Source organism: Lepidochelys kempii, chromosome 2 (genome assembly GCF_965140265.1).
Source record: "Lepidochelys kempii isolate rLepKem1 chromosome 2, rLepKem1.hap2, whole genome shotgun sequence".
NCBI classification, from domain to species: Eukaryota; Metazoa; Chordata; order Testudines; family Cheloniidae; genus Lepidochelys; species Lepidochelys kempii.
This window is the reverse complement of record NC_133257.1, coordinates 148,943,977-148,970,722: the sequence shown is the minus strand read 5'-3', so window position 1 is coordinate 148,970,722 and position 26,746 is coordinate 148,943,977. Positions and strand designations below refer to the sequence as shown.

Sequence of the window (26,746 nt, the reverse complement as noted above, 5' to 3'; positions counted from 1 at the left end):
AAGTCAGAAATGGAGTACAAGAAAAATAAAGATGAAATGTTTTTTCTTAGCTAAAACTTAATCTAAATATGGTTAAAGGTAAAATCCTTACCATATGTTTCCAGCAACATGGCTGACCAAATTCTCAGGTCAGGATCTCCCCCCAAAATCAAAGGGCTGGTTCCTTTGTTGTCTTTGGTGAAAGAGAGTGAGTTTGAGGTTTTCTGCCATTTACTACAGACTAACACGGCTGCTACTCTCAAACCTCGTATAGTCCAGTTAATCTTTGAAGTGGATTCTTCTGAGGGTTACCCCTTAAAGCAAAGTTTATTCAACAGTAAAGAAGGTGACATGGAGTCTGGTGGTGAAGGAGGCTCCCATGCTCTTTCTTCTCACTTGTGTTTGGTGAAATGCAATTTTTCTTTATCTCCTGCCATTTCCTCTGCCTGCTGTCTCACAGACCCTTTTTACTACTTATATATAAATAGAGGCACACACATTTCTTCGTTCAGAAACCTTCTGCCTGGGCAGGGTTGCTGCATGGGTTTGAACATGTGCTAAGAACATCAAGCGGGGAGATTTCATAACTTTACATATGTTGCTACATATATTTCACCATGATATTATTGGCCAGCGAGTTAGTTTTCACAAGGTATATTTTGTACAAAGATTATTGTCGTGAGTAGAATGTGAATATGTGGTGTTTTCGGTCACAGTACCCAAAAAGGGAGAAAAGCCAGAGACTCCATGATGTCCACTAAGATCTTCACTATTCCTAATCTGTTTTATGTGAAAGGTGTTTGAACGTTGGGATAAGCAGCATCTTATAATCCTAAAATAGATAATGAAATCAGTAAGTATGCCTAATGAATTAGAACCATCTAAGTTCTCAAAACAGTGTATGGATCACTACCAGTATTGGTGTGGTCACTGCTCTTCCTGGTTATCCACATAGCCAGGAACAAACGAACCAGGAACCAGATAATGGAGGATTGAAAGATTTGAGGTATGGGAAGGGTCCATAAAACAAATGTTCTCTTATGAAATGGTGTGCAGAATGAAGATGGAGAATCATTGAGTTTGGGAAGACAGTTAATATCTTCCTGCTCCCAACTCAGAGGAGGAAATCAAACATCACTTAATCTGTGTCTGTAAGGTAGAAATAAGCAGAGCTATACCTGTATGGTCATCTGTAGCATTTGGTGTGGCTTTTCTAAACTCAGGGTGTGAAGATTTAATTTTCTAAATGTTATTTTTGATTGCTTGATTGCTTTCAACTTGATATTGTTGCAGTCCTATAAATATAAGTAGCAGTTCTATTTTATTTTTCATTGTAATGTTATAATACAAATGTTTTTAAATGTTAAATATTTTGATATAATTTAGTTTTCTATGTACAGTTCCTACCTGTTTATATACCTTCAGAAGAGGAAAAGAAAAATCCATCTTTGTATGCAAATAATGTCAGAAGTGTAATGGCAGAGTAAGTATGCTGATAATATATTGGATTATAGACTAGAAATAGACGCTTGATTTCACTTTGGTATCAAAAAGAAGTATTGAAGGTTATCAGTATTTGCCTGCCTGCAGATAAATGTAGGTTATATTTCAAAATGATATATTTAAAACTTCTTACATATTTTTAACTTTTCTTTCTGATGTATTTTGCTATTTGAGAAAAGTAAGAAACTGCAGTGATTGGCAGAAAGCAAGTACTATAGCAACACTAAACTGCCTTTATTGTAATTCCTTTAGCTTTCTATATACCTCAGATCTTAACATGGTACTTATCACATTTTGTTATGGTGTAAGAACTTGGCAAAAAGAAATAGCGACTATAACTTGAAGTTTAGCTTTGTAAGAGAATTTACTTGTTTAAAAGTTTTATGGCAACTTTATGGAAAAATCAGTTTTCATTTTATTTTTTGTCTAGTTAGAAATATATACAACCTTTAAATCAGTGTTTGAGTATAAATTCTACACATATTCATATGTCAAATTAAAGTAACAGCTTAGAAACTCTGATGAGATGGCCGCCAGGCTATGTGGGTTGAAGGACACTAAGGCTACCCTTTGCTCGTTGGGCATGCATACCCCACAGTCTGCCAGAAAGCCATTTCAGCGTCCGCTGCCGTCGAGGCCTTGGCAAACTCGACAGGGATCTGGGTTTAACCATCGCTACCCTTCCTCCTCTTGCTCGCCAGCCCAGCCTGGACCCACTAAGTACCCAGGGGGGCCAAAAGCAATAGTTTTGAGGGTGCGCTCGAGAGTGACACCCCAGTCATCTGGCTGCATCCTGCACATCGTTTCCTCAACCACCTTTTCCCTCCTGTTTGGCCTGGTCGCAGGTTACCTCTGACTGCTGGGTCCTGGACATAGTAGCTCGGGACTATACCCTGCAGTTTTTGGATACCCCTCCTTCCAGCCCCCCTGCTCCTTGTCTCTCTTCAGGGACCGCTTTCATGAACAACAACTGGTTCAGCAGGTCAACAAGCTCATGCAGTTGGGGGTGGTTCCTCAAGACATGGAAAGCGGAGGATTCTATTCCCCATACTTCCTAATCCCAAAGGCCAAAGGGGACCCTCAGACCCATCCTGGACCTGCGTGGCCTCAATAAGTCTCTCAAGAAGTTGAAGTTCCTCGTGGTCTCCTTGGCCTTCATTATCACATCCCTGAATCTGGGGGACTGGTATGCCACTCTTGACTTAAAGGATGCTTGCTTCCATGTCTCCATATTCCCAGGACACAGACGTTTCCTGCATTTCATAGTGGCTGGGCGCCACTTCCAGTTCATGGTGCTGCCCTTTGGCCTGTCCTCGGCCACCAGGGTGTTCACGAAATGCATGGTGCCGGTAGCAGCTTACCTCAGACGTTGAGGGATTCCAATCTTTCTGTATCTCAATGGTTGGTTCATCAAGGACAGGTCTCCAGAGTAGGTGCATAGAAGTCTCAACCAAGTGCACTCCACTTGCAGCAAGCTGGGCCTGTTAATAAACATAGAAAAGTCCACGTTAACACCGGTCCAGCTCATAGAGTTTATCGGAGCGGTTCTGGACTCCACGCGAGCCAATGCCATCCTTTCGGAAGCACGCTTTCAGGCCATGTTGGATCTCATTGCCCACATAAGGAGGCATACGATCACTACGGCTCACACAAGTCTGCGGCTGATGGGCCACATGGCAACATGCACGTACATTGTCAGTCAGGCCTGGCTTCATCTGTGACCTCTGCAGACGTGGTTGGCAACGTGGTCTATGTTCCCAACAGGCACCCCCTGGACCGAGTGGTCACGGTACTGAGCCACGTCCTCTTGTCCTTGGATCGGTGGCTAGACCCCAAGTCAGTGCTGCAGGGAGTTCCCTTTCTGTCACCATCACCATCGCTCATCCTGGTCTCAAACATGTCGGACCTGAGCTGTGGGCCCCACCTGCGTGAGCTCAACACCCAGGGCCGTTGGCTGCAGCACGATCTTGCCTTCCATATCAACATCAGGGAGCTCAAGGCAGCGTGCCGGGCCTCTGAGGTGTTCTTGCCCCACCTGAAAGGCAAGGTGGTGCAGGTCCTCATGGACAATACAGCGGCAATTTATTACATCAACAGGCAGGGTGGCACCAGGTCGTCACCCCTGTGTTGGGAGGCACTCAGCCTCTGGGACTTCTGCATGCTGTGCGGCATGCCATCCATCTGGTGGTCACCCACCTTTCCGGAACCAAGAATGTCCTGGCAGATCACCTCATCAGCATCTTCTCATCTCACCACGAATGGTCCCTCCATCCAGAGGTGGTCAGCCTTATCTTCCAAAGGCGGGGGACTCCCCAGGTGGACCTATTTGTGTCCAGATGGAACAGGAAGTGCCACATATACTGTTCCTTGCACAGCAGAGACAAGTAATTCCTAGTGGACGCCTTCCTGATTCCATGGTCGGGAGCGCTGATATATGCCTTTCCGCCGTTGCCATTTGTCCACAGGGTCCTGCTCAAGGCAAAGCAAGACAAAGTATCTCTCATCCTCATAGCCCTGGTATGGCCTTGCCAGCACTGGTTTGGCATGCTGCTGAGTCTTTCGGTGGCCGACCCGCTGCAGTTACCTCTCAGGCTAGATCTGCTGTCCTAGAACCACAGCAACCTGCCGCACCTGATGGCGTGGCTGCTGTGTGGCTAAGTACTGATGAGCGGGAGTGCTCAGCTGCAATCCAAAAGGTCCTGCTGGGCAGCAGGATACCTTCCACTAGGGCTACCTATGTTGCAAAGTGAAAGTGCTTCACATGTTGGGCCTCAGACAAGTACATTCATCCAGAAGAAGCCTTACTGCAGGACATCCTGGACTATTTGTTGCATCTTAAGCTCCAGGGCTTGTCTGAGGGAACTGGGATTGTTTAGTCTGCAGAAGAGAATGATGAGGCGGGATTTGATAGCTGCTTTCAACTACCTAAAAGAGGGTTCCAAAGAGGATGGATCTAGACTGTTCTCAGAGGTAGCAGATGACAGAACAAGGAGTAATGGTCTTAAGTTGCAGTGGGGGAGGTTTAGATTGGATATTAGGAAAAACTTTTTCAGTAGGAGGGTGGTGAAACACTGGAATGCGTTACCTAGGGAGGTGGTGGAATCTCCTTCCTTAGAAGTTTTTAAGGTCAGGCTTGACAAAGCCCTGGCTGGGATGATTTAATTGGGGATTGGTCCTGCTTTGAGCAGGGGGTTGGACTAGATGACCTCCTGAGGTCCCTTCCAACCCTGATATTCTATGATTATAAGATTCTCTTCAGTCAAGGTACACCTGGCGGCCATTTTGGCGTTCCACCCGCCGCTTAAAGGGAGGTCAGTCTTCGCCAATCCCAAGACGGGACGATTCCTGAAAGGTCTAGAACACCTGTACCTGCACATCCGGGACCAGGTCCCCCCGTGGGACCTGAATCTTGTGCTTTCGAAGCTCACGGGACACCCTTTTGAACCCTTAGCTTCCTCCTGCCTTCTGCTTCTCTCCTGGAAGGTGTCCTTCTGCGTTGCTATAACTTTGGCTGGCAGATGTCCTATACGGTCTTCTACAAGGACAAGGTCCAGCTGCACCTGCACCTGGCTTTTCTGCCCAGGGTCGTTTCCCAGTTCCATACTGGCCAAGACATTTACTTACCGGTCCTCTGTCTAAAGCCTCGTAAATCAGATGAGGAGTACAGGTTGCATACTCTGGATGTCAGACGGGTGCTGGCCTTCTACACTGACAGAACACGGCCATTCCATAAGTCAGCCCAGAGAATCTCATCTTAGATTGCGGCCTGCATCCGCTATTGCTACGAGCTGGCAAAACAGTGCCCCCACCGGCAATCGTGACGCTCACTCGACTCGGGCGCAGGCATTTTCGGTGGACTTCCTGGCGCGGGTGCTGATCCAAGAAATTTGTCGGGCCGCTACTTGGTTTTCTGTTCATATCGCACTGTGCGCTGACCCAGCAGGCTCAAGATGACATTGGCTTTGGCAGAGCTGTACTACAAGCTGCACAGTGGTGAACTCTGAGCCCACCTCCATTGATACTGCTTGCAAGTCACCTAGAATGGAATCGACATGAGCAAGCACTCGAAGAAGAAAAAACAGTTTCCTACCTTTTGTAACTGTTGTTCTTCTAGGTGTGTTGCTCACGTCCATTCCATTACCCACCCGCCCTGCCCCTCTGTTGGAGTTGTCTGCAAGAAGGAACTGAGAGGATGTGGGCTGGCAACACCTGATATACCTTGACATGAGTGCCACTCTAAAGGGCGCCACAGCTGGCCCTATGGGTACCGCTAAGGCAAAAATCTCTGGCTGCACGCACACCTAGAATGGAATCTACATGAGCAACACATCTTGAAGAACAACAGTTAAGAAAGGTAGATAACCATTTTTTTTTTTCAGCTAAATAGATTGACTCAAAGAGTACAGTCAGACTATAAGGCATATTTTCTAATCCTTTTATCATTATCATGGCTCTTTGAGCCTTCTCCAGTTTATCAAACTCCATCTTGAACTGTGGACACCAGAGATGGACATAGTATTCAGGAGTGGTTGCAACAGAGCCAAATAGAGAGAATAATCTCTCTCTTTGTACTTGAGATTCCCATGTTTATGCATCTCAGGATTGCATTAGCCCTTTTGGCCACAGTGTCGCACTGAGAGCTTATGTTCAGCTATTATCCACCTCAATCCCTAAATCTTTTGCAGATTCATGACTTCCCAGGATAGAGTCCCCCACTGTGTAAGTATGGCCTACATTCTTTGTTCCTAGATTTATACATTTGCATTAGCGTTATTAAAATGCATGTCATTTGCTTGTGCCTAGGTTACCAAGCAATCCAGATCACATCTGTCTTCTTCTTTATTTACTACTCCTCCAATTTTTATTCATCTGCTAAGTTTATTAGTGATCTTTAGGTTTTTTTCCAGGCCATTAATAAAAATGTTACCATCTAGGGCCAAGAACCAATCCTTGCAGGACCCGACTAGAAACAGAGCTGTTGGATTCCCTGTTTACAGTTACCTTTTGAGACCTATCAGTCAGTCAGGTTTTAATCTATTAAAGTGTGGCATGTTAATTTTATATTCTGTTTTTTTAAAATTAAAATGGTATGCAATACCAAGTCAAACACCTTATAGAAGTCGAAGTATATTGTGTCAACACTATTGCTTTTATCAACCAAACTTGTAATGTCATCAAAAAAGATACCTAGTTAGTTTGATAGGATCTATTTCCATAAGCCCATGTTTATTGATATTAATTATATTGGCCTCCATTAATTCCTTATTAATCAAGTCCTGTATCAGCCACTCCATTACCTTGCCTGGTGTCAATGTCAGACTGACAGGCAGAATTCAATACCCCAGATATCCCATTTACCCTTTTTAAATGTTGGCACGATATTAGCTTTTGTTTAGTTTTCTGGAACTTATTGAACATCAACAGTACAGGAAGCTCCTCATCTATTTCTTTTAAAACTTGGATTTGAGTTATCCAGACCTGCTGATTTAAAAATGCATAAAATTTAGCAACCTCTGTTTAACTTCCTCCTGAGATGCTAGTGGAATGGAAAGAGTAATCATATGAGATTACTATGATCTGCTTTTTCCCAAAGGCAGAACTGAAATATTTATTGACACTTCTGCCTTTTCTGCATTTATGAATGGTAATTGTACCATTTCCATTTAGGAATGGACCAATACCATTTTCAGGATTCTTTTTGTTCTTAATATATTTTAAAAAATGCCTTACTGTTCTGGCCATAGATTTCTCCTTGTGTCCCTTTGCTTCTCTTATTAATTTTTCTTCAATTTCTAGCTTCTGATTCATATTCATTACTATGAACGTTTCGTGATTTTTAACGTTCCAATCACATGAATACTCCCACTATGGTTCAATAACAATTTACATAAATGAGTACTTTTTATTCATCTTGTTTGTTATCCAGGTCTGCTAGCATTGGTATATAAACAATAATTTCTTGTCTTAATATCCCTTAACACCTTTATTCATTACATTTATGATACCCTGAGTCTGAGTTATGTGTGATTATTTGTTCTGTTTACCCACTTAACCTCTCCTTTTGTTTCCAGTGTAATGCCCTTTTGACTAATCTAGCTAGTCTGTCACCCAGAAGATTGATTGGTTCCCCTCTATTGACATGATGATTGTCTAAACCTTTTACCACAGAAGGTGGCCTTTTGAAGGTCCCATAAAACCAAAACCCTCTAATGTATGCCACTTTCCTAGCCTTTATTATTTTGTCATCTCTTCTCTTCGTCTTCTATATTGGTCTTCCTTCCAAGGTCCCTGAAGTCTTCGTTTTTCTGTTAAATGCCATCTGAAGCAGTGTCATTCATGCTTACATGTGTCATAAACAGGAAAGCTTTCCCTGCTGATTTTATGCTCCTCACCAGTCTTTCGGTGATGTCTTGTCTTTGCTCCAGGAAGACAGTACACCATCCTGCTGTCCTTTTATGCCTTGCAGAGTGTTCTCTCTACTCTAACAGTCCCCAGTGAGGATAATCCATTGTCTTTGGACAACATTTGGACATAGTTTCTATCTGGCTGTGTCTGAATAGAAACCAGTGCAAATGACTGTGATTTAATGGAGGGCTTGTGATGCAGTCATTTTGTAAAATTAGAAATGGAGTGAGATACCTGCATTGGTTGTGTTTCAAACTCATTTGGTTATTTATTACATTGTCTGTTACTTTAATTTTAAAATCTTCCTAGTGTAACTGAATTCTCCCCTTTTTTAGTTTCAGAAACAAAATGTCTTTGCATGGTAAAAAATGTACACTTAAAGACACTTGGAATTCTTGTACTTTTAGTTTTATGTAATAAAATAAAATATTTTAGTATTTAAAGTTGCAAGTCTCTGACTTCAACAATAACTCAATCACCTGGCTTTCACTGAAGCTCTCCCTAAGCAAGTGACTTTTAATTTTTTTGAGGCAGGTCCCCAATTGCATCTCCTATTTTGCTTCCTGTTTTCGCTTGGCTTCTTTTCCTCCTTGTATTTTCTGAATTTTTAATTCTTTTTTCCCCCATTATTAAATCTGTTGCCCTCTTTTGTTTTTTCGTAAAAACAACGAGGAGTCCTTGTGGCACCTTAGAGACTAACAAATTTATTTGGGCAAAAGCTTTCGTGGGCTATAACCCACTTCATCAGATGCATGGAGTGAAAAATACAGTAGGCAGTTATAAATATACAGCACATAAAAAGATGGGAGTTGCCTTACCAAGTTGGGGAGGGGGGGGGAATCAGTGCTAACGAGGCCAATTCAATCAGGGTGTATGTGGCCCATTCCCAACAGGTGATAAGAAAGTGTGAGTATCAACAGAGGGAAAATTGCTTTTTGTAGTGGTTTTTTTGGTTATACATGAGCAAATTTTGCAGCCAATTGTAGGCAAGTATTTTTCAAGGAACTGCTTGACATGCAGATCTGTTACTAAAGTTGCAGTGCCATGTGGAGTGATTCTACATCATTCAGCTGTCCTCATTATTTCTCCTCTTTGCACTCATGAATTAGGATGGGACCCCAGATTTTGGAAACGGTGCCATAACTCATCCCTTGGTGCAGATACAGTATTAGAGTGCTCCTCATTAGTATAGCTCAACAGTGATCTGTCATATGAGTTGCAATATGTATCCACCAAAAGGCTGAGGTCGTATGTATGTCTATAACACTTGTTTTTAAACTCCTTATTATTTTGGAAAAAAAGGACTTTGGAGATACCGTAATAACGAAGTATGTTTCATAGATGTCATAAAGTAAGGCCAGAAGGAACCATTATGATCATCTAGTCTGACTTCAGTGAGACAAGCCGTTAAATTATGCAACTGTTCAATTTTAAAAGTAGGAGTAAAGCGTAAAACAATGAAAGGGCTACACACAAATCTTACCTAATAATAATTCTCAATAATAGTGAGGGATTTCAATTATCCCCATATTGTCTGGGTATATGTCATCTCAGGATGAAATGCAGAGACAAAATTTCTTGATAATTTAAATGACTGCTTCTTGGAGCAGCTGGTACAGGAACCCACAAGGGGAGAGGCAACTCTCGATCTAGTCCAAGAGGTAACTATAACAGGACCGCTTGGAAATAGTGACCATAATATAATATTTAACATTCCTGTGGTGGGAAGAACACCTCAACACTGTGGCATTTAATTTCAGATACGGGAACTATGCAAAAATGAGGAGATTAGTTAAACAGCAATTAAAAGATACAGTGACTAGAGTGAAATCCCTGCAAGCTGCATAGACACTTTTCAAAGACACCATAATAGAGGCTCAACTTAAATGTATACCTCTAATTAAAAAACACAGGAAAAGAACTAAAAAAGAGCCACTGTATCTTAACCACCATGTAAAAGAAGCAGCGAGAGATAAAAAGGCATCTTTTAAAAAGTGGAAGTTAAATCTTGGTGAGGTAAATAGAAAGGAGGAAAAACACTGCCAAATTAAGAGTACAAATTCAATAAGAAAAGCCAAAAAAGTGTTTGAAGAACAGCTAGCCAAAAACTCAAAAGGTAATAACAAAATGTTTTTTAAATAGAAGCAGGAAGCCTGCTAAACAACCAGTGGGGCCCCTGGACGATCGAGATACAAAAGGAGCACTTAAAGATGATAAAGTCATTGTGGAGAAACTAAACGAATTCTTTGCTTCAGTCTTCACGGCTGAGGATGTTAAGGAGATTCCCAAACCTGAGTCTTTGTAGGTGACAAATCTGAGGAATTGTCACAGATTGAAGTGTCATTAGAGGAGGTTTTGGAATTAATTGATAAACTGAACAGTAACAAATCACTGGGACCAGATGGCATTCACCCAAGAGTTCTGAAAGAACTTAAATGTGAAATTGTGGAACTATTAACTATGGTTTGTAACCTGTCCTTTAAACCAGCTTCTGTACCCAATGACTGGAAGATAGTGTGAGAGACCCAGACCAGTGGGGTACAGGAGATGGGTAGAAGGCAAATATACTGGCCACTGGATGAATACTTTTCTGTTCCCTGAGTGACCAGAGCAGGGGCTGCACTAGGGCAATCAAGAACCTGCTAGAACCAATTAAGACAGGCAAGCTAATTAAGACACCTGGAGCCAATTAAGAACATACTAGAATCAATTATGGCAGGCAGACTAATCAGGACACCTGGTTAAAAAGGACCTCCCATCAGTTAGGGGAGAGGGTGCAAGGAGCAGGGAGTGAGAAGGCGTGCTGCTGCAGGACTGAGGAGTACAAGCAAGATCAGGCTTCAGGAGGAAGATCCTATGGTGAGGATAAAGAAGGTGTTGGAAGGAGGCCATGGGGAAGTAGCCCAGGGAGTTGTAGCTGTCATGCAGCTGTTACAAGAGACACTGTAGACAGTTGCAATCCACAGGGCCCTGGGCTGGAACCCGGAGTAGAGGGTGGGCCTGGGTTCACCCCATGGCCCTCAACTCCCTATTTGAGACAAGAGGAGGTGACCTGGACTGTGGAAGGCCCCTGGCCTATCCCCTGACCCACTAGGTGGGTCAGCAGACACTGCGGGGCTTGTTCTCCTCCCTTTTCCCATAATGGCCAGTGATGAGGTTAGCTGAGTGCACGGCAAGTTTGAGACACTAGGAAAAATGACCAACCTGAGGGCTGCCGTGAATCTCTGAGGCAAGCAAATCCATCAATAAGTGCAGGACCCACCAAGGCAGAGGAGGAACTTTGTCACAATAGCTAACGTAACACCAATATTTAAAAAGGGCTCTAGAGGTGATCCTGGCAATTATGGACTGGTAAGTCTAACATCAGTACTGGGCAAATTAGTCAAAACAATAGTAAAGAATAAAATTGTCAGACACATAGAAGAACATAAATTGTTGGGCAAAAGTCAACATGGTTTCCGTAAAGGGAAATCATGTCTTACTAATCTATTAGAGTTCTTTCAGGGGGTCAACATGTGCACAAGGAGGATCCAGTGGACATAGTATACTTAGATTTCCAGAAAGCCTTTTACAAGGTTCCTCATCAAAGGCCCAAAAAATTAAGTTGTCATAGGATAAAAGGTAAGATCCTTTCATGGATTGAGAACTGGTTAAAAGACAGGGAACAAAGGGTAGGAATAAATGGTAAATTTTCAGAATGGAAAGGGGTAACTAGTGGTGTTCCCCAAGAGTCAGTCCCAGGACTAATCCTATTCAACTTAATCATAAATGATCTGGAGAAAGGGGTAAACAGTGAGGTAGCAAAGTTTCCAGAAGATACTAAACTGCTCAAGATAGTTAAGACCAAATAGACCATGAAGAACTTCAAAAAGATCTCACAAAACTAAGTAATTGGGCAACAAAATGGCAAATGAAATTGAATGTGGATAAATGTAAAGTAATGCACATTGGAAAAAATAACCCCAACTATACATACAATATAATGGGGGCTAATATAGCTACAACTAATCAGGAAAGAGATCTTGGAGTCATCATGGATAGTTCTTAGAAGATGTCCACACAGTGTGCAGCGGCAGTCAAAAAAGCAAACAGGATGTTAGGAATCATTTAAAAAGGGATAGTGAATAAGACGGAGAATATCTTATTGCCCTTATATAAATCTGTGGTACGCTCACATCTTGAATACTGTGTACAGATGTGGTCTCCTTATCTCAAAAAAGAAATACTGGCATTGGAAAAGGTTCAGAGAAGGGCACACTAAAATGATTAGGGGTTTGGAACTGGTCCCATATGAGGAGAGATTAAAGAGACTAGGACTTTTCATCTTGGAAAAGAGGAGACTGAGAAGGATATGATAGAGGTATATATAATCATGAGTGGTGTGGAGAAAGTGAATAAGGAAAAGTTATTTACTTGTTCCCATAATATAAGAACTAGGGGCCACCAAATGAAATTCATGGGCAGCAGGTTTAAAACAAATAAAAGGAAGTTCACAGCACACAGACAACCTATGGATCTCCTTGCCTAAGGAGGTTGTGAAGGCTAGGACTAGAACAGGGTTTAAAAGAGAACTGGATAAATTCATGGAGGTTAAGTCCATTAATGGCTATTAGCCAGGATGGGTAAGGAATGGTGTTCCTAGCCTCTGTCTGTCAGAGGGTGGAGATGGATGACAGGAGAGAGATCACTTGATAATTACCTGTTAGGTTCACTTCCTCTGGGGCACCTGGCTTTGGCCACTGTTGGTAGACAGGGTACTGGGCTGGATGGACCTTTGGTCTGATCCAGTATGGCCATTCTTATGTTCTTATGTACCTAGAGTTTAACCATTCTTCATATGAGGACCATGGTAGGTCCAACTTCTCCAAAACATCCAATTTTTTTAGTCTCGCTTCACCTTAATCCAAAACCCGTCTTCCCCTTTGAAGGGAAATCCAGCTGAGACTGGCTACTCAAAATCAGTTTGAGGTCAGCAGAGTGTCAGAAGTGAAATTACAAAGGAGACAGCTCTGGCATTGTCAAGTGTTTGCTGTGAAGGGTATATCAGGATCCACCCCATTTTTCTGATGTATTTCCTGATGATCCTGCTATTGAATGAACTCTGTACATGTATACAGTATACATCCTTACAACAGTCAAGGAAACAGAATATATCATAAGAATGGCCATACTGGGTCAGACTGAAGGTCCATCTACCCCAGTATCCTGGCTTCTGATAGTGGCCAATGCCAGGTGCTCCAGAGGTACAGAGAACAGGTAATCAAGTGATCCATTCCCTGTTGCTCATTCCCAGCTTCTGGCAAACAGAAGCCAGGGACACCATCCCGGAAGTAGGCCAAAGGATACTCTCCAGGCATGTTTGAGTTACTTGGGGTAAGCCCTCCTACCAGCCAAAATTATTTCCGTTGCCCTAATCAACACAGCTCCATCAGTCATAGCAGACCCATTACTAGCTATTCATAATGTATATCCTGATGAGACTTCTCCAGAAAGAGTTCTCATTCATCATGTGACTCTGTCTGAATTAGATGAAATTATCTGGATATGGCCTCACTGCAAAATCAGCATATGCCAACCTAACTTTGCTTCTTATTTGATGGCTTCATTAAATATCTGAGCCGTGGCATCTTATAGGTCCTTATAATGATGTCCTTTGTGGGAGGCCCTCCAGTCATCCAAAATAACAGTTTAGTTTCTCACCCTCACATGTTGAGATAACCAAAACAGTGGCAAAACTTACTCTTCCAGTTAAAGTACTTATTAGTTGGAAGCTTAACTTGGAACTGGGGTGGTTGAGGAAATAATCTTTTAAATCAGTGGTGGGTTCTTTATTGTTCTTGTCACTTAAAGTTGCATTTTTTGTGGTCATAATTTGGGCGAGGAAGATCCAGTGAATTGTGTCCCTTATCCTTTAAGAAAGCCTTGAGTTCTTTCCTGACAGTGTGATTCTTTGGAGAACACCTGCACTGCTTCCTAAAACAGTGTTACCCTGTCATCTAAAGCAAGAGAGTACGCTGTCTTTATTCTGCTCTTATCCTCCTAAGGAAATAAGGTGGCTTTACCTAAATCTGTTAAGCTATAAAATTCTACTTAGGCAGAAAAAGTATTTCCAAAAAATGGGTGTTTTTTAAATCACTTATGCTGGCATGAATTGAGGTCTCAAAGCTTCAAAAGCAATTATTGCCCACTAGGTCTGAGGAGCAATTATTAATTATTATAAGAGAGAAAACATTTCTTCTTAGTCTAAAAAAGCTCTCTTTACAAGACCTATTTTTAACTTTTTGGGGAGTGAGAAAGGAGGGAGAAGTATAGCTTTCATGAGGAAATCTGCAAAGCAGCTATACGGAGGTCCTCCACTCTTGCATCCATTTTGTAATGTTTTGTGAATCATAAACAGCAGATGTTGCCTTTGTTGTCATGTCTTGCAGTCAGCTGCCATTTCCATTTGTTCTCTTTTCTTTCTGGGGTCTGAACTAATTGCTAATTCCCAGTAGTCTGTTCCAAACAATTGGGTTGTGTCTTAGAGAATAAGACAACTTTACAGTTAAGAATCAATTTGTTTTGTAATAGGGAGTCAGTCAGTCTAGATTTTTATTTCTTTAATTTTTAAATTATTTTTGGACTTTAAGTGGCAGAACATATGGGCTTGTGATGCAGTTCCTGAGTTTACATAGGGGGACTAGGTAAGCATCAAAACTTGGATCCGCTGAGCTGCTTCGTGAGAGCTTGTGGGTGTGGTTACCCAATAGTTTCATCTAGACTGATGGATTCTCTGTTATGAAAAGATAAATGTTCAGGTAAGAACAAAACTTCCTTATTTTGACTCTTCACTGAACTTTATTGCTCCCTCCATCACTTCTCCCACATCACTGCCATGATCTTACAATAGCAACCTGGATTCTCCCCTTCATTTTTGATGTTCTTGAATGTTCCTGCTCCCTTCTTTCCAACCCGTCACCTTGAAATAGACGCTTGACAAATATCTTTCAAAATCCTAACACTGGGCTCAACAGCTAAGATATTCTTTTGCTGGCCCACATCCACTGTTGAATTTAAAATTTCCTCTATCCCTCCCATCCCAAATATATAATGTCTGGAGAACATCCACTGTTCCATTATGTAGGATTAAAATAAATTAGGGATGTGAAGTCTCAGGTCGGAGTGTAAACTGACTGGTTAAGAAGAAATTTCACCTGCAAGCAGATTATTTTGTAATGGCTGTTTTTGAACTTCCTCTGAAGCATTTGGTACTGTCCACTGCCAGATACCCCATTCTGAGCCAAATTGGCCACTGGTTTGTCTCAACAGTGCGGTGCGTGGGCTGAAAAGATTTAAATCCTCTTCTCTGGGAGATGAGCCTACCGCCTCTCCACCTCCAGGGGTTCCAAAAAAGGTCATGTAGTGGCTACCCTCTTCCTTAGAGAGACATACACAGGATACATGCCATGCAGACTGTCCTGTCAGTCTCTCTGGTGGTGTACGCCCCCTCGTATGAACCATCTCCTACATATTGTAACAGTAGAACCACTTCTGTAGAGAGAGATTTTGGAAAGGGCACAAAATTCTTTATGGTAAAAGAGAAACAATGGCACATAGCCCATGTTGGACCTCTGGTCTCCAACAAGTCCATGAGGAGATCAGTATTCCAGATGGAGATACTGAAATTCATCATAACAGTATTCAGAGTAACAGCCGTGTTAGTCTGTATTCCCAAAAATACATATCAAATCATAACAGTATTGTCTTCCCAAACTTCAGAATATGAAAATAAACCTATTGGAGGTCTACTGGAGATATGATCAGGAACAGCCGCTGGAGATATTTTAGCTTCTGCTACAACAGGAAGCATTTTTAAAGCAGAGTACTCAGTTTTTAGACTCGAAACTTAAAAACAGATATTCAAAAATGTCACATCATCCCTCCCTTCAAGTTAAAGGGATACATGTCTTTCCTTGTCTGGAAGACTGTCTCATCGTGTTATGCAGGGCTCAGCAGCGATCGCTCAAAGCTTTCAGAAACATGGCTATGAGCAAAAAGTGGAAGGGCCAATTACAGCCTTCCCAAAACTCCATCATTTAAGTTGTTATTGTCAAAGACATTCTTTTATTTCAGAACAAGATAGTGTCTGATTTGCTAAACATTATCACTTACCTCTTCTCAGATAAAATCTCTGACTCAGCTCATAGGCTCAGTTGATCTCATGTGGATGCCAGACAGAGTTGTTGCTTAACTTCCAGCCAGCAATTGCAACAAATCAGTATATATAGCTCTTACTCCAGATCCAGTACTAGCATCTCTTAATTAATTCATTCTTAATATTATTTAGTTAGCCAGGCTAGATAAGCTGATCTTCACTACAGATACTAGACCCCATGTAGAAGGAACATATGCGGACTCCTATATGACTTGGGCTGGGATGTGGGCCCAAGGAGGAAACAGGAGGAAATGTGCCTCATGCTGTGGACCATCAAGCTCACACCTCCATTTCCAGCAGATTACTGGGGGACTGTATCCTGGAATGCAAAAAGAGTTGGAGATAAATGGTAGATAAACAATTAAATATGAACTCCTAGTATGATACTATAGCTAAGAGGGCTAATGTAATCTTCTCTAAGTTTTCACATCCGGGGTACATCTAAATCTTGAAGATCAGAAATATGGTGTGTATATAACTGCCAAAGAGACAGAAAACCTTCAGTACTGCTTAGAGAAGTAGCTTTGTTCACATCCTGGCAGAAGCTTTTGCCCCTGTTCCTTCGCGTTCTACACCAAGAAGAAAAATCAGGGTCAGATGGCTCAGCAAGGGATTGCAGTCCAGATCAGGTAGCTTTTTGGTACATCACAGGCCAGGTTGGAAGCTTGTTGATGAACCTGCTTGTATCAAAGTCCAATTGGGAAACCAAAAAAAAGGTACTGCAGAAGGAAGGCACTCAGAAGCAGAGGCTGTTGCTTCCTTATCTCAGAATTGGTCTAAAAGACTTTTATGTCTGTGAACTAACCAGGCTTCTATCCCCAAGATTACCGTGATCTTTCTCATATAATAGAAAGTGTTGAATCCAAACATAGTAAGTTTGTAATAGTAAGTAAGTAGAAATGTATGAGTTGATGTGAATAGAGTTACAGAGGAATAAAGCAGATACATTCAAATATAGCAGAGACATTCAAAGCCTCGTTACTATGCACTCTGAAAGGAGCAGCCGTTTTGTGGACGGAGAGATTGCTCATATTTTATGAGGAGTTCATAAGGCTACTACAGGCACTTCCATCCACACTTTCTCAAACAACATAGAGTCAACATCTTCACTCTTGCTGAGGCAAAAGAGTGTTCTGAAACAGGGAGCTCCGTTAACTCTTGAATGCCTTTTCAGATCTAGATGGATTAAATGAATCTTCCCTGTCTTCCTCCCTTGGGACAATTTACTGCTTTCTGCATCCCAAAGTATCTGTATGATATGGTGGAGACAGAGGGAAAATTCTTACCTATGAAATTATCGGACAATATGACCCTGCCTTGGAGAATTACATTATGTCCAGGGGGAAGTTCTGTCTATTGCATGCTTATTAAGTTTTTTGAAAGGAAAGAAGGCGTTCCTCCAGGAAATCTTTAAACTTCATGTCAAGGTTCCCTTGCAAATGGTTTGAGCTGAGTAGCACCGTTTAAACTTGTTTTATTTTTCAACTTTAGAAGCTATTGTTTTAGAGAGTTCTTCCTGATTACATCCTTATATCACCCTCAGTGTCTTTGCCTAGGACTGATATTATGCTAACCAGCCTGTACTTATTGGATCACCCCATTCATTCTTTTTAAATATTGGCATAACTGTTGCTTTTTTCTAATCCTATAGGACTTCCTCAGTATTCTACAGTTAGTTAAGTATCAAAATCAGTGCTTCAGAATTGCATCAGCCAATTTCTTTAAAACTCTTGGCTACTGCAGACATGAGTGTTTAGATTTAGCAGTCGTTTAGCATCCTGCCTCGATACTGTCAGAATAAAACGTATTTCATTATCACTGTAAACTATGAATAGTATCCAGCTTCTTTTCAAATACAGAATGCTAATAATAATAGAATATTTCTGCTTTTTTCCATCATTATTGATTGTTTTACCATCCTGATTTGTTAGCATCTAACCAGCGTAGTTTCTGCAAAGGAAAATCATGTCTTACTCATCTATTAGAATTCTTTGAACTTCTCAATAAATTGTAGATAAAGGAGAAGTGTTTGGGGCTTTTGACATTCTCCCTGAGAAGCAGCTACTAAATGATTTGGGGCTTAGGGGCAAAGTGTTGTCATGAATCAAAAACTAGCTAATATCCAGTGAATGAAGAATAGGATTAAATGGTCAATTTTCATCAGACATGAGGTTAGTGATGGCATGCTTCAAGGCTCTGTATTAGATTCAGTGTTTAATACATTTATGAATGATCTGGAAAGGAATATGAGCAATGAGATCACAAGATTTGCAGATAATGCAAAATTATTTAGGTTAGTCAAAGAGGACTGTAAGGAAATTCAGAGGAATTTAGCCAAAGTAGGTGAATGGGCTACACAATTGCAGATACAGTTCTTTGTTGATAAATGCAAAGTAATGCATGTTGGAAGGAAGCATTTTGAATTAATTGTATACCTTAGAGCAGTGGTTCTTAACCTTTACTGCAGCCTGCATCCCTTTGGTGCTCAAAATATGTTCTCGCGCCCCTTATCAAAAATAGTTGAAGTAGGTCAGTTCTTTAAACCTAGATATATTTTGTTTGTATATTACAGTAATTTGTTAAAAAATGTATAATGTTAATAAATACATAGGTGCTTAATTTGTGTTTTCGATGATGTACTTTCTAAAAAAATCTGGTATGTCTCGCACCCCCAGAAAGGGCGTCTCGCACCCCCAGAAAGGGCGTCTCGCACCCCCAGAAAGGGCGTCTCACACCCCAGGTTAAGAACCACTGCCTTAGAGGGTTCTAAATTATTATTTTGAAAAGCTGGTTTTAAAACTATATGTAGCAGTAGTCTCCATGGAATTTAAAGTGATTAAACACTTATTTCAGATGTTTTTCTCTGACCTTCAGTATAGCAAACACAGTGCTACTCAATCAAAAAAAAAATTACTCTGCAGAATCATGGCAGCTGAGGCCCCCTTTTTGGCACCTCGGAGTATCAAGCTCTATGAAGCAAAACTAAAAGTTCTTAATTTATTTTGGATTATGGGAACGTCAAGATTTTTTTTCTTTATATCACTTTTTGTCCCAACTATTTGGGAAAAAGTTAAGCTTGCTTGTATTTCATGCTAGGTACACACTTGTCTTTTTCATTGTGTACCTTTAGGAAATGTTCTGTGAGCTACAGTTTGAATAAAACCTTGAAGTAATGGTGGTGGTTCTTTGAGCTCCTGTGCATATGGATCCCATTCATGATGTGCTGTCACCCCTGCACAGGCGTTTGGATTTTTTTTTTAAATCTAGAAGTCGGGGGACGTGCATGTGTTCCTCATACTCTCAAGCTTCTGCCCTCAAGAGCAGAAGAGGAAGAGCGACCCCAACCTCCAATCAGCAATTTGTGGTTACCCTGTCGAAGAGTTGGAACTTCTCAGTGTTCCTTCTCCCACTCTATTTAGTTTTAGATTAAGATAAGTAGGTAGGATTTTTTTTCATAAAGCAGCTAGTTTAGATTTTCACATACTCCTTTCTATTTCTTTTTGGCTTATTGGTATTGAAAAAAAAAAAGCTTAAATACTAGGTTAGTTGTAGGAAATTAGTAAATTTCACTGGACTGCCTACAGTATGTCTCGTCCTCTATCTCCTGGCTTCAAGAGTGATACTTCTAAAAGAAAGACACAACTGTCTTCCTTGTATCTTCCTTGGGGAGAGTCACTTGACAGCAGTGTGTGTGATTTTCAAGGTTTTCAAGAACATACATGGCAGATTAGTGAATCAAGGCTTAAATCTGTTTCTTATGGAAAACTCCTTTAGAACATCTTCAAAGAGGCTTTGAGGGATCAGGTGACTTCCACCTGCTCTATTCATGCCTCCAGTACTTCGGAGATGAGGAAAATCTCTCTCCAAGCTGCAAAGGTCATAAGAGACCTTGTCAATATAAGAATTTGCCATAGCAGACTAAGATCCTATTGGAGCAGTCAGAGACCCCTTCTCCTCATGGGAGAAACAAACAAGACTCAGGCAAGCTGAGAAGTCATTCAAGCAGATGCCAACAGAGTGTGTCTCTACACCAAAGCACCCTTCTCATAGGGTGCCATCATCACTTTCACAAGCATTCTTGTCGGTTGCACCTATGAGTAAGGAGCCTTCATCAATTTTTCCTCAGCTCTGGGCTTCCTGGTCAATTTCAGTCTTTGGGCTCCCTGTGTCAGTTTCACCTTAGGACACCATCCTCCTCAGTTTCTGGGTATGTCTACACAGCAAAGAAAAACCCATGGCTGGCCCGTGCCAGCTGACTCAGGCTCACAGGGGATCGGGTTGTGGGGCTGTTTCAGTGCTGTGTAGAGTTCTGGGCTGGGGCTGGAGCTTGGGCTCTGGGACCCTGTAGGTCGGTGGTATTTTTTCCATGGTCATACTTCAGGAAGCTTTGATGTGAATTTTATTTCCTTATTTTTGTTCGCCTATTATATTATCCTTAGTGTTCTTTTCTTTTGTATCTCCTTGGACTTGTATCTGAAGAGTCAAAGTAAACATTCATGCAGCAGGTTTCCGTAGAATGTATCTTTAGTTTTTTATACACCTCTACCCTGATATAACGCGACCTGATATAACACGAATTTGGATATAACGCAGTAAAGCAGCGCTCGGGGGTGGGGTGAGGTGGGGCGGATCAGTGTATCTGGCTCCGACACGGTGCCAGGCCGGGGCTGAAGGGTTGGATAAGGGGCAGAGGGTCTCAGGGGTTGGTCAGGGGACCAGGAACAGGGGGGCTTAGATAGGGGGTGGGGTCTTGGGAGGTGTGGTTAGGGGCAGGGGGTCTCCGGAGAGGTAGTCGGGACAAGGAGCAGGGGGGGTTGGATGGGTCGGGGGTTTTGAGGGGTCAGTCGGGGCAGGAAGTGACTATTAATAACGGAAATGCTTGAGGGCAAAGCAAGTTTGATATAACGCGGTTTCATTTATAACACGGTAAGATTTTTTGGCTCCCGAGGACCGCGTTATATTGGGGTAGAGGTGTACTTACATTTTCCCCATTGTCTATTCACTTTTTAAATTTTCGCTTTGATATATTTGTATAGGGTTTAATGCTGTACAGAGCCAAGGTAATAAAGGGGTGGGAGGGTGTGTGTGTGTGTGTAAAAGATAGATTTGTGTATCAAAAGAGATGATATTTACTGTATCGGATTTCTTTACTCAAGGGCTTTGGGAGTTTCAGTAACAGACTACACATTTGAAGACTGCCAGCTAGCTTTGGCTGAAGGACAACTTCGTCTGCCTTCAAACACCTGCCTTTTAGAATTTGCAAAGCTTGTGAGAAGCCTTGGGTGAGCATATAAAATTATTTTTATTTATAAAGCATGATTATTATAATATTGTTTCACTGACATTTATACACACACAACTGTCTTAGTTACCTTTATGACTAGAAAATGGAATTTTATATTACAAAGAGAAAGCACTAATGTATATTACAAGAAGTACCTCACTCGAGGTCCCCTCCTATGCACCTTCCGAGGTTGGAGAGCCTTTGTCTGGACCAGCAGGTGAAAGAAAGTCTTTGGCTCCTTTAAGGATTGCCCCTCTTATTTCCTCCCTTCCTCATGGACTTGAGCGGGGAGGGGGAGAACCTTAACTGGCTGGCTGGACAGAAGGGTGCCATGTTAGTCTTTTGGCTCCTGAGCCATCAGCTGACAGTTTGTAAGCCCTTCCCCCTGCCTGAGGTGTCATTCTGCACCGTGAACAAAGCTCTTCCTCTTGGGATGAGAGTAGGATATCCAGGTTTTGGGGCCTTGCTTTGGGCATCATCCTAGTTATTTTTTGGGAGGATGGGAAGGAATTTTTCCCTCACTGCCAGATTGGCCTGGGCGCAATGTGGGGTTGTTTCACCTTCTCTTGAGCAGCCCAGGGAACTGGTGGGTTAGGACATATTGTAAAATTCATGTTGTCATAACTTGATGGATGCCTCATGTGAATAAGCATTTGATAGAGTGTCCAGTTCCACCACAGATTAGAGGGAATCTCCTAAAGAAAGTGGGAAATAGAATTGGGCCTCCTAATGTCTTGTATGGCAAGGAGTCAACCCACTCTTCCCTTAATTTTCATACAAGGGGTTGGGCAGTCAGAACCCAGTGCTGGGGTCAGTGTGTGGGGGAGTGAACTGGGGGCACCCCTCCCCCTGGTGGTAAAGAGAGAGAGATGTGGGGCAGCCAGTAGTGGCCACCTGGGTGGCACAACTTACAGAAAGAAGGATAACCTGCACTGGATGTCTTGTTGCCAGATAGTTCCCAGATGTGTTACTTAGCTAAAGTGTGGCCTAGCTAAACAATATTATTGGTGTTTTGTCTGTCTTCCTCAAGTGCCTGGAATCATCTCACTGGATTTATTTTTAAAATCCCACACTTGTTATACTTCAGACAAGTCTTGGATGATCTTATAAGACAACAAATGTACACAGTGCTTCAACTGGTTGCTCCTCTCCCAGCATGCCTAGAAAAAGCAGCTGTGGACAGCTTATGGTTCTATCTTCTGCCAATATTGATTAAGGCTGATGTGTGAGCACTATGGCTGTCAAGCAATTAAAAAAATTAATCACAATTAATCGCACTGTCAATAATAGAATACCATTTATTTAAATGTTTTTGGGTTTTTTCTACATTTTCAAATATATTGATTTCAATTATAACACAGAATACAAAGTGTATAGTTCCCACTTTATATTTATTTTTTATTACAAATATTTGCAATGTAAAAATCAAAAATAGTATTTTTCAATTCACCTAATACAAGCACTGTAGTGCAATCTCTTTATCATGAAAGTTGAACTTACAAATGTTGAATTATGTAAAAAAAAAAAAAATTGCATTCAAAAATAAAACAGTATAAAACTTTAGAGCCCACAAGTTCACTCAGTCCTATTTCTTGTTCAGCCAATGGCTCAGACATTCAAGTTTGTTTACATTTGTGGGAGATAATGCTGCCCGCTTCTTGTTTACAATGTCACCTGAAAGTGAGAACAGGCGTTTTCATGGCACTGTTGTAGCCAGTGTCGCAAGATATTTACATGCCAGATATGCTAAACATTAATATGTCCCTTCATGCTTCAACCACCATTCCAGAGGACATGCATCAATGCTGATGACCGGTTCTGCTCAATAATAATCCAAAGCAGTGCGGACCAAAGCATGTTCATTTTCATCATCTGAGTCAGATGCCATCAGCAGAAAGTTGATTTTCTTTTTTGGTGCTTCGGGTTCTGTAGTTTCTACATTGGAGTGTTGCTCTTTTAAGACTTTTGAAAACATGCTCCACACCTCATCTCTCTCAGATTTTGGAAGGCACTTTAGATTCTTAAACCTTGGGTCAAGTGCTGTAGCTATCTTTAGAAATCTCACATTGGTATCTTCTTTGCATTTTGTCAAATTTGCAGTGAAAGTGTTTTTAAAATGAACAACATGTGCTGGATCATCATCCGAGACTACTATAACATGAAATATATGGCAGGATGGGGTAAAATAGAACTGGAGACATACAATTCTCTACCTAGGGAGGTGGTAGAATCTCCTTCGTTAGAGGTTTTTAAGGTCAGGCTTGACAAAGCCCTGGCTGGGATGATTTAACTGGGAATTGGTCCTGCTTCGAGAAGGGGGTTGGACTAGATGACCTTCTGGGGTCTCTTCCAACCCTGATATTCTATGATTCTATGAATTCTCCCCCAAGGAGTTCAGTCACAAATTTAATTAACACATTATTTTGTTTAACGAGCATCATCGGCATGGAAACATGTCTTCTCAAATGGTAGCTGAAGCACAAAGAGGCATATGAATGTTTAACATATCTGGAACGTAAATACCTTGCAATGCCAGCTACAAAAGTCCCATGCGAACGCCTGTTCTCACTTTCTGGTGATACTGTAAATAAGAAGTGGGCAGCATTATCTCCCGTAAAGGTAAACAAACTTGTTTGTCTTAGCGATTGGCTGAACAAAAGGTAGGACCGAGTGTGGACTTGTAGGCTCTAAAGTTTTGCATTGTTTTGTTTTTGTAGTGCAGCTATGTAACAAAAAAAAAATCTACATTTGTAAGTTGTACTCTTACAATAAAGGGTTTGCACTACAGTACTTGTCTGAGGTGAATTGAAAAATAGTTTTTTGTTTATCACTTTCACAATGCAAATATTTGTAATAAAAAATAAATATAAACTGAGCAGTGTACACTTCGTATTCTGTATTGCAATTGAAATCAATATACTTTAAAATGTAGAAGAACATCCAAAATATTTTAATAAATTTCAATTGGTATTCTATTGTTTAACAATGCAATTAAAACGGCAATTAGTTTGTGATTAATTTTTTTAATAATGGTTAATTTTTTTGAGTTAATCACGTAAGTTAACTGCTATTAACAGCTATACAACAACCCGAGTAAGCACCAATCTGGCAACTTTCTTTCAAGTTTTCTTGTTTGCCTCCTCACCTGGAATCATGGAGTGTAGCCTCATGTTTTCTTTCCCAACTCTAATTGTTTCCTTTCCCAACTCTAATTATTTCCTTTCACTAATTAATCCTTTATTTTCCAGCAGCTGTACATACAAGGAAGGAAAGGAGAAAATAATTTCTAGTGTAGGAAATATAGAAGATAGAAGAACAACAGTAAGGATAAGTGCTTTTTCTGTAGAGACCTTACAGCTAAAAGGGTCTCCAACAGTACAATAGAGAATGCTACAGGGAGTCAGCAGAAACATTTTATTCTCCGCACCAAATTTACCCTAAAGGCTCTGAGCTGACCTGTACTCAATGTAAGCCCCTCGCCTTTAGTATGCAAGTGCTAATCCTAGGGCTCATTTTAGTCTCCTTGCAACATTGCTTGGCTTCTGTGCCTGCTCAGCAGGCTACCAATCAGCCTCAAAGCTGTTCACCCAAATTATGTCCTCTTGAATTCTGGATGTTAGTGGCTGTTGCGAAAACCAACAATGAAACTCTACTAAAATGGGCATTCTTCCTTGATTTTTCAGACGCTCTGTGACTCCTTGATTTGGGTGTCGGTCAGGGTGGACTGACTCCCTGAATTAGGTGTTTATCAGGGTGGATTGATTTAAATCACTAAGTGGAAAGCATTGATTTAAAAAATTAGTTTTAATCAACTTTTCCATTTTTACTCCAGTTATTTTCTAAAGAAAAGTGCATTCTCAGTGATTGATATAAGCATTAACAAATGTTGATTTACAACTAAATAGAGCCTTTATACTATATTTGGGACATCTTTTTGATAACTAGGATGGTACCCTATAACTGTATACATTTATTTAAGCAGTTATATAGCTTAATATTTTCAGATTCTTATTTATTGTACAGTTTTAGTATGTTAGAAAATGTTGAATGATATAATATTGCTTGTTTGTTAGATAATTAACTTTTTGCCCATGATTTGTGTCATGCTGCCTTAGAATGGTAACTGGAATTTAATTAAACAAGAAACAGCATATAAAATTCATTTTTTATTGAACAAAACCTTAAATGTTTTGGATAAGTAATTTTATCTTATCAAAACATGTTTCAAGTTTATAACTAAATTATTTATTAAACAGAGGGATTAATTGTAGTCAGTGAATTAAACTGATTATTTCAGGTCAGCCTGGGAAATATGTTTCAAATACGCCTAAATGAAAGGGACTGGAGTTTAAGTTCCTATTTGCTTCAGTTTTTTGAAAATGAGACAGTCTCCTAACTTACTTAGGCTGACCTGTTGTGCCTTATTTATAAAGCTTAGCCTCAAAAATTAGATGTTTTCCCCCAATACTTTCTTTATGTAGAAAAGAAGCCTTTAACTCATAGTTTTGATAGAGGCTTATGAATTCAGCGTATTTATTTTTTATTTAAATGTTTTAAGAGATTATAATAAGTTTAGGCCATATCATGTTTTTATATTGAATTCAGATTTAATTGTAAATGCGTGTATTTTTATAAAGAAAAAATTATAATTTAAATAAAATAAAAAATCTGATCATAAATTTTAAAAAATCTATTTATTTTTAAATCCATGAATTTTTATTCACTCTGGCATCTGTACACTGGGGGAAATCTCAGCTGTTCTTGGCTTTTCCCCACTAATAGGAAGACTGCAATCCTGTTTTTTTGCACAGTGGAATGTGGCTTGCAGTAGGACCCTCAACATACGCTTGCTTGAGGTGCAGTCACTACGCAGTTTATTCTTGATTTGAAGGCCAGAAAGGACTGTTGCAATTATATCGTTTGACTCGCCCCTAAAATGTCACTCAATAATTCCTACATCAAGCCCAAAAACTTGTGGTTGAACAAGAGCATGACTTCTAGGAAGATATCCAGTCTTAATTATAAAGATTTCAAATGATGTAGAATTTACCACATCCCTTAGTAGATTGTTCCAGTTAAAATTTACACTTTATTTCCAGTATGAATTTGTCTAGCTTTGAATTCCAGTCACTGGATCATGTTATAGCTTTGTCTGCTACATTGAATTGCTCTGTTTTCATAGATTTGTGGATTTTGAAGGCCAGAAGGGACCACTAGATTATGTATTCTGACCATTTCACTTAGTTAAACCTAAATCAAGCCCAGTAACTTGTTTGGTTAAAGCATATCTTCCAGAAAGGCATGCAGTCTTGCTTTGAAGACATCAAGAGATGGAATGTCCACCACATCTTTTGGTGGCTTGTTCCAATGCCAAATCACCC

The 26,746-nt window shown here is 40.8% G+C and overlaps 1 protein-coding gene across 2 annotated transcripts in view; it reads left to right on the top strand.

Moving 5' to 3' along the window:
• LPCAT1 (lysophosphatidylcholine acyltransferase 1) overlaps positions 1-26,746 on the top strand; it is a 178,638-nt gene that overhangs the window by 62,215 nt on the left and 89,677 nt on the right. For both annotated transcript variants that reach the window (XM_073332457.1, XM_073332458.1), the window contains exons 9-10: positions 1,380-1,462; positions 21,238-21,363. In XM_073332457.1, coding sequence (XP_073188558.1) covers positions 1,380-1,462; positions 21,238-21,363 — 209 coding nt within the window. The remainder of the gene's footprint in view (positions 1-1,379; positions 1,463-21,237; positions 21,364-26,746) is intronic.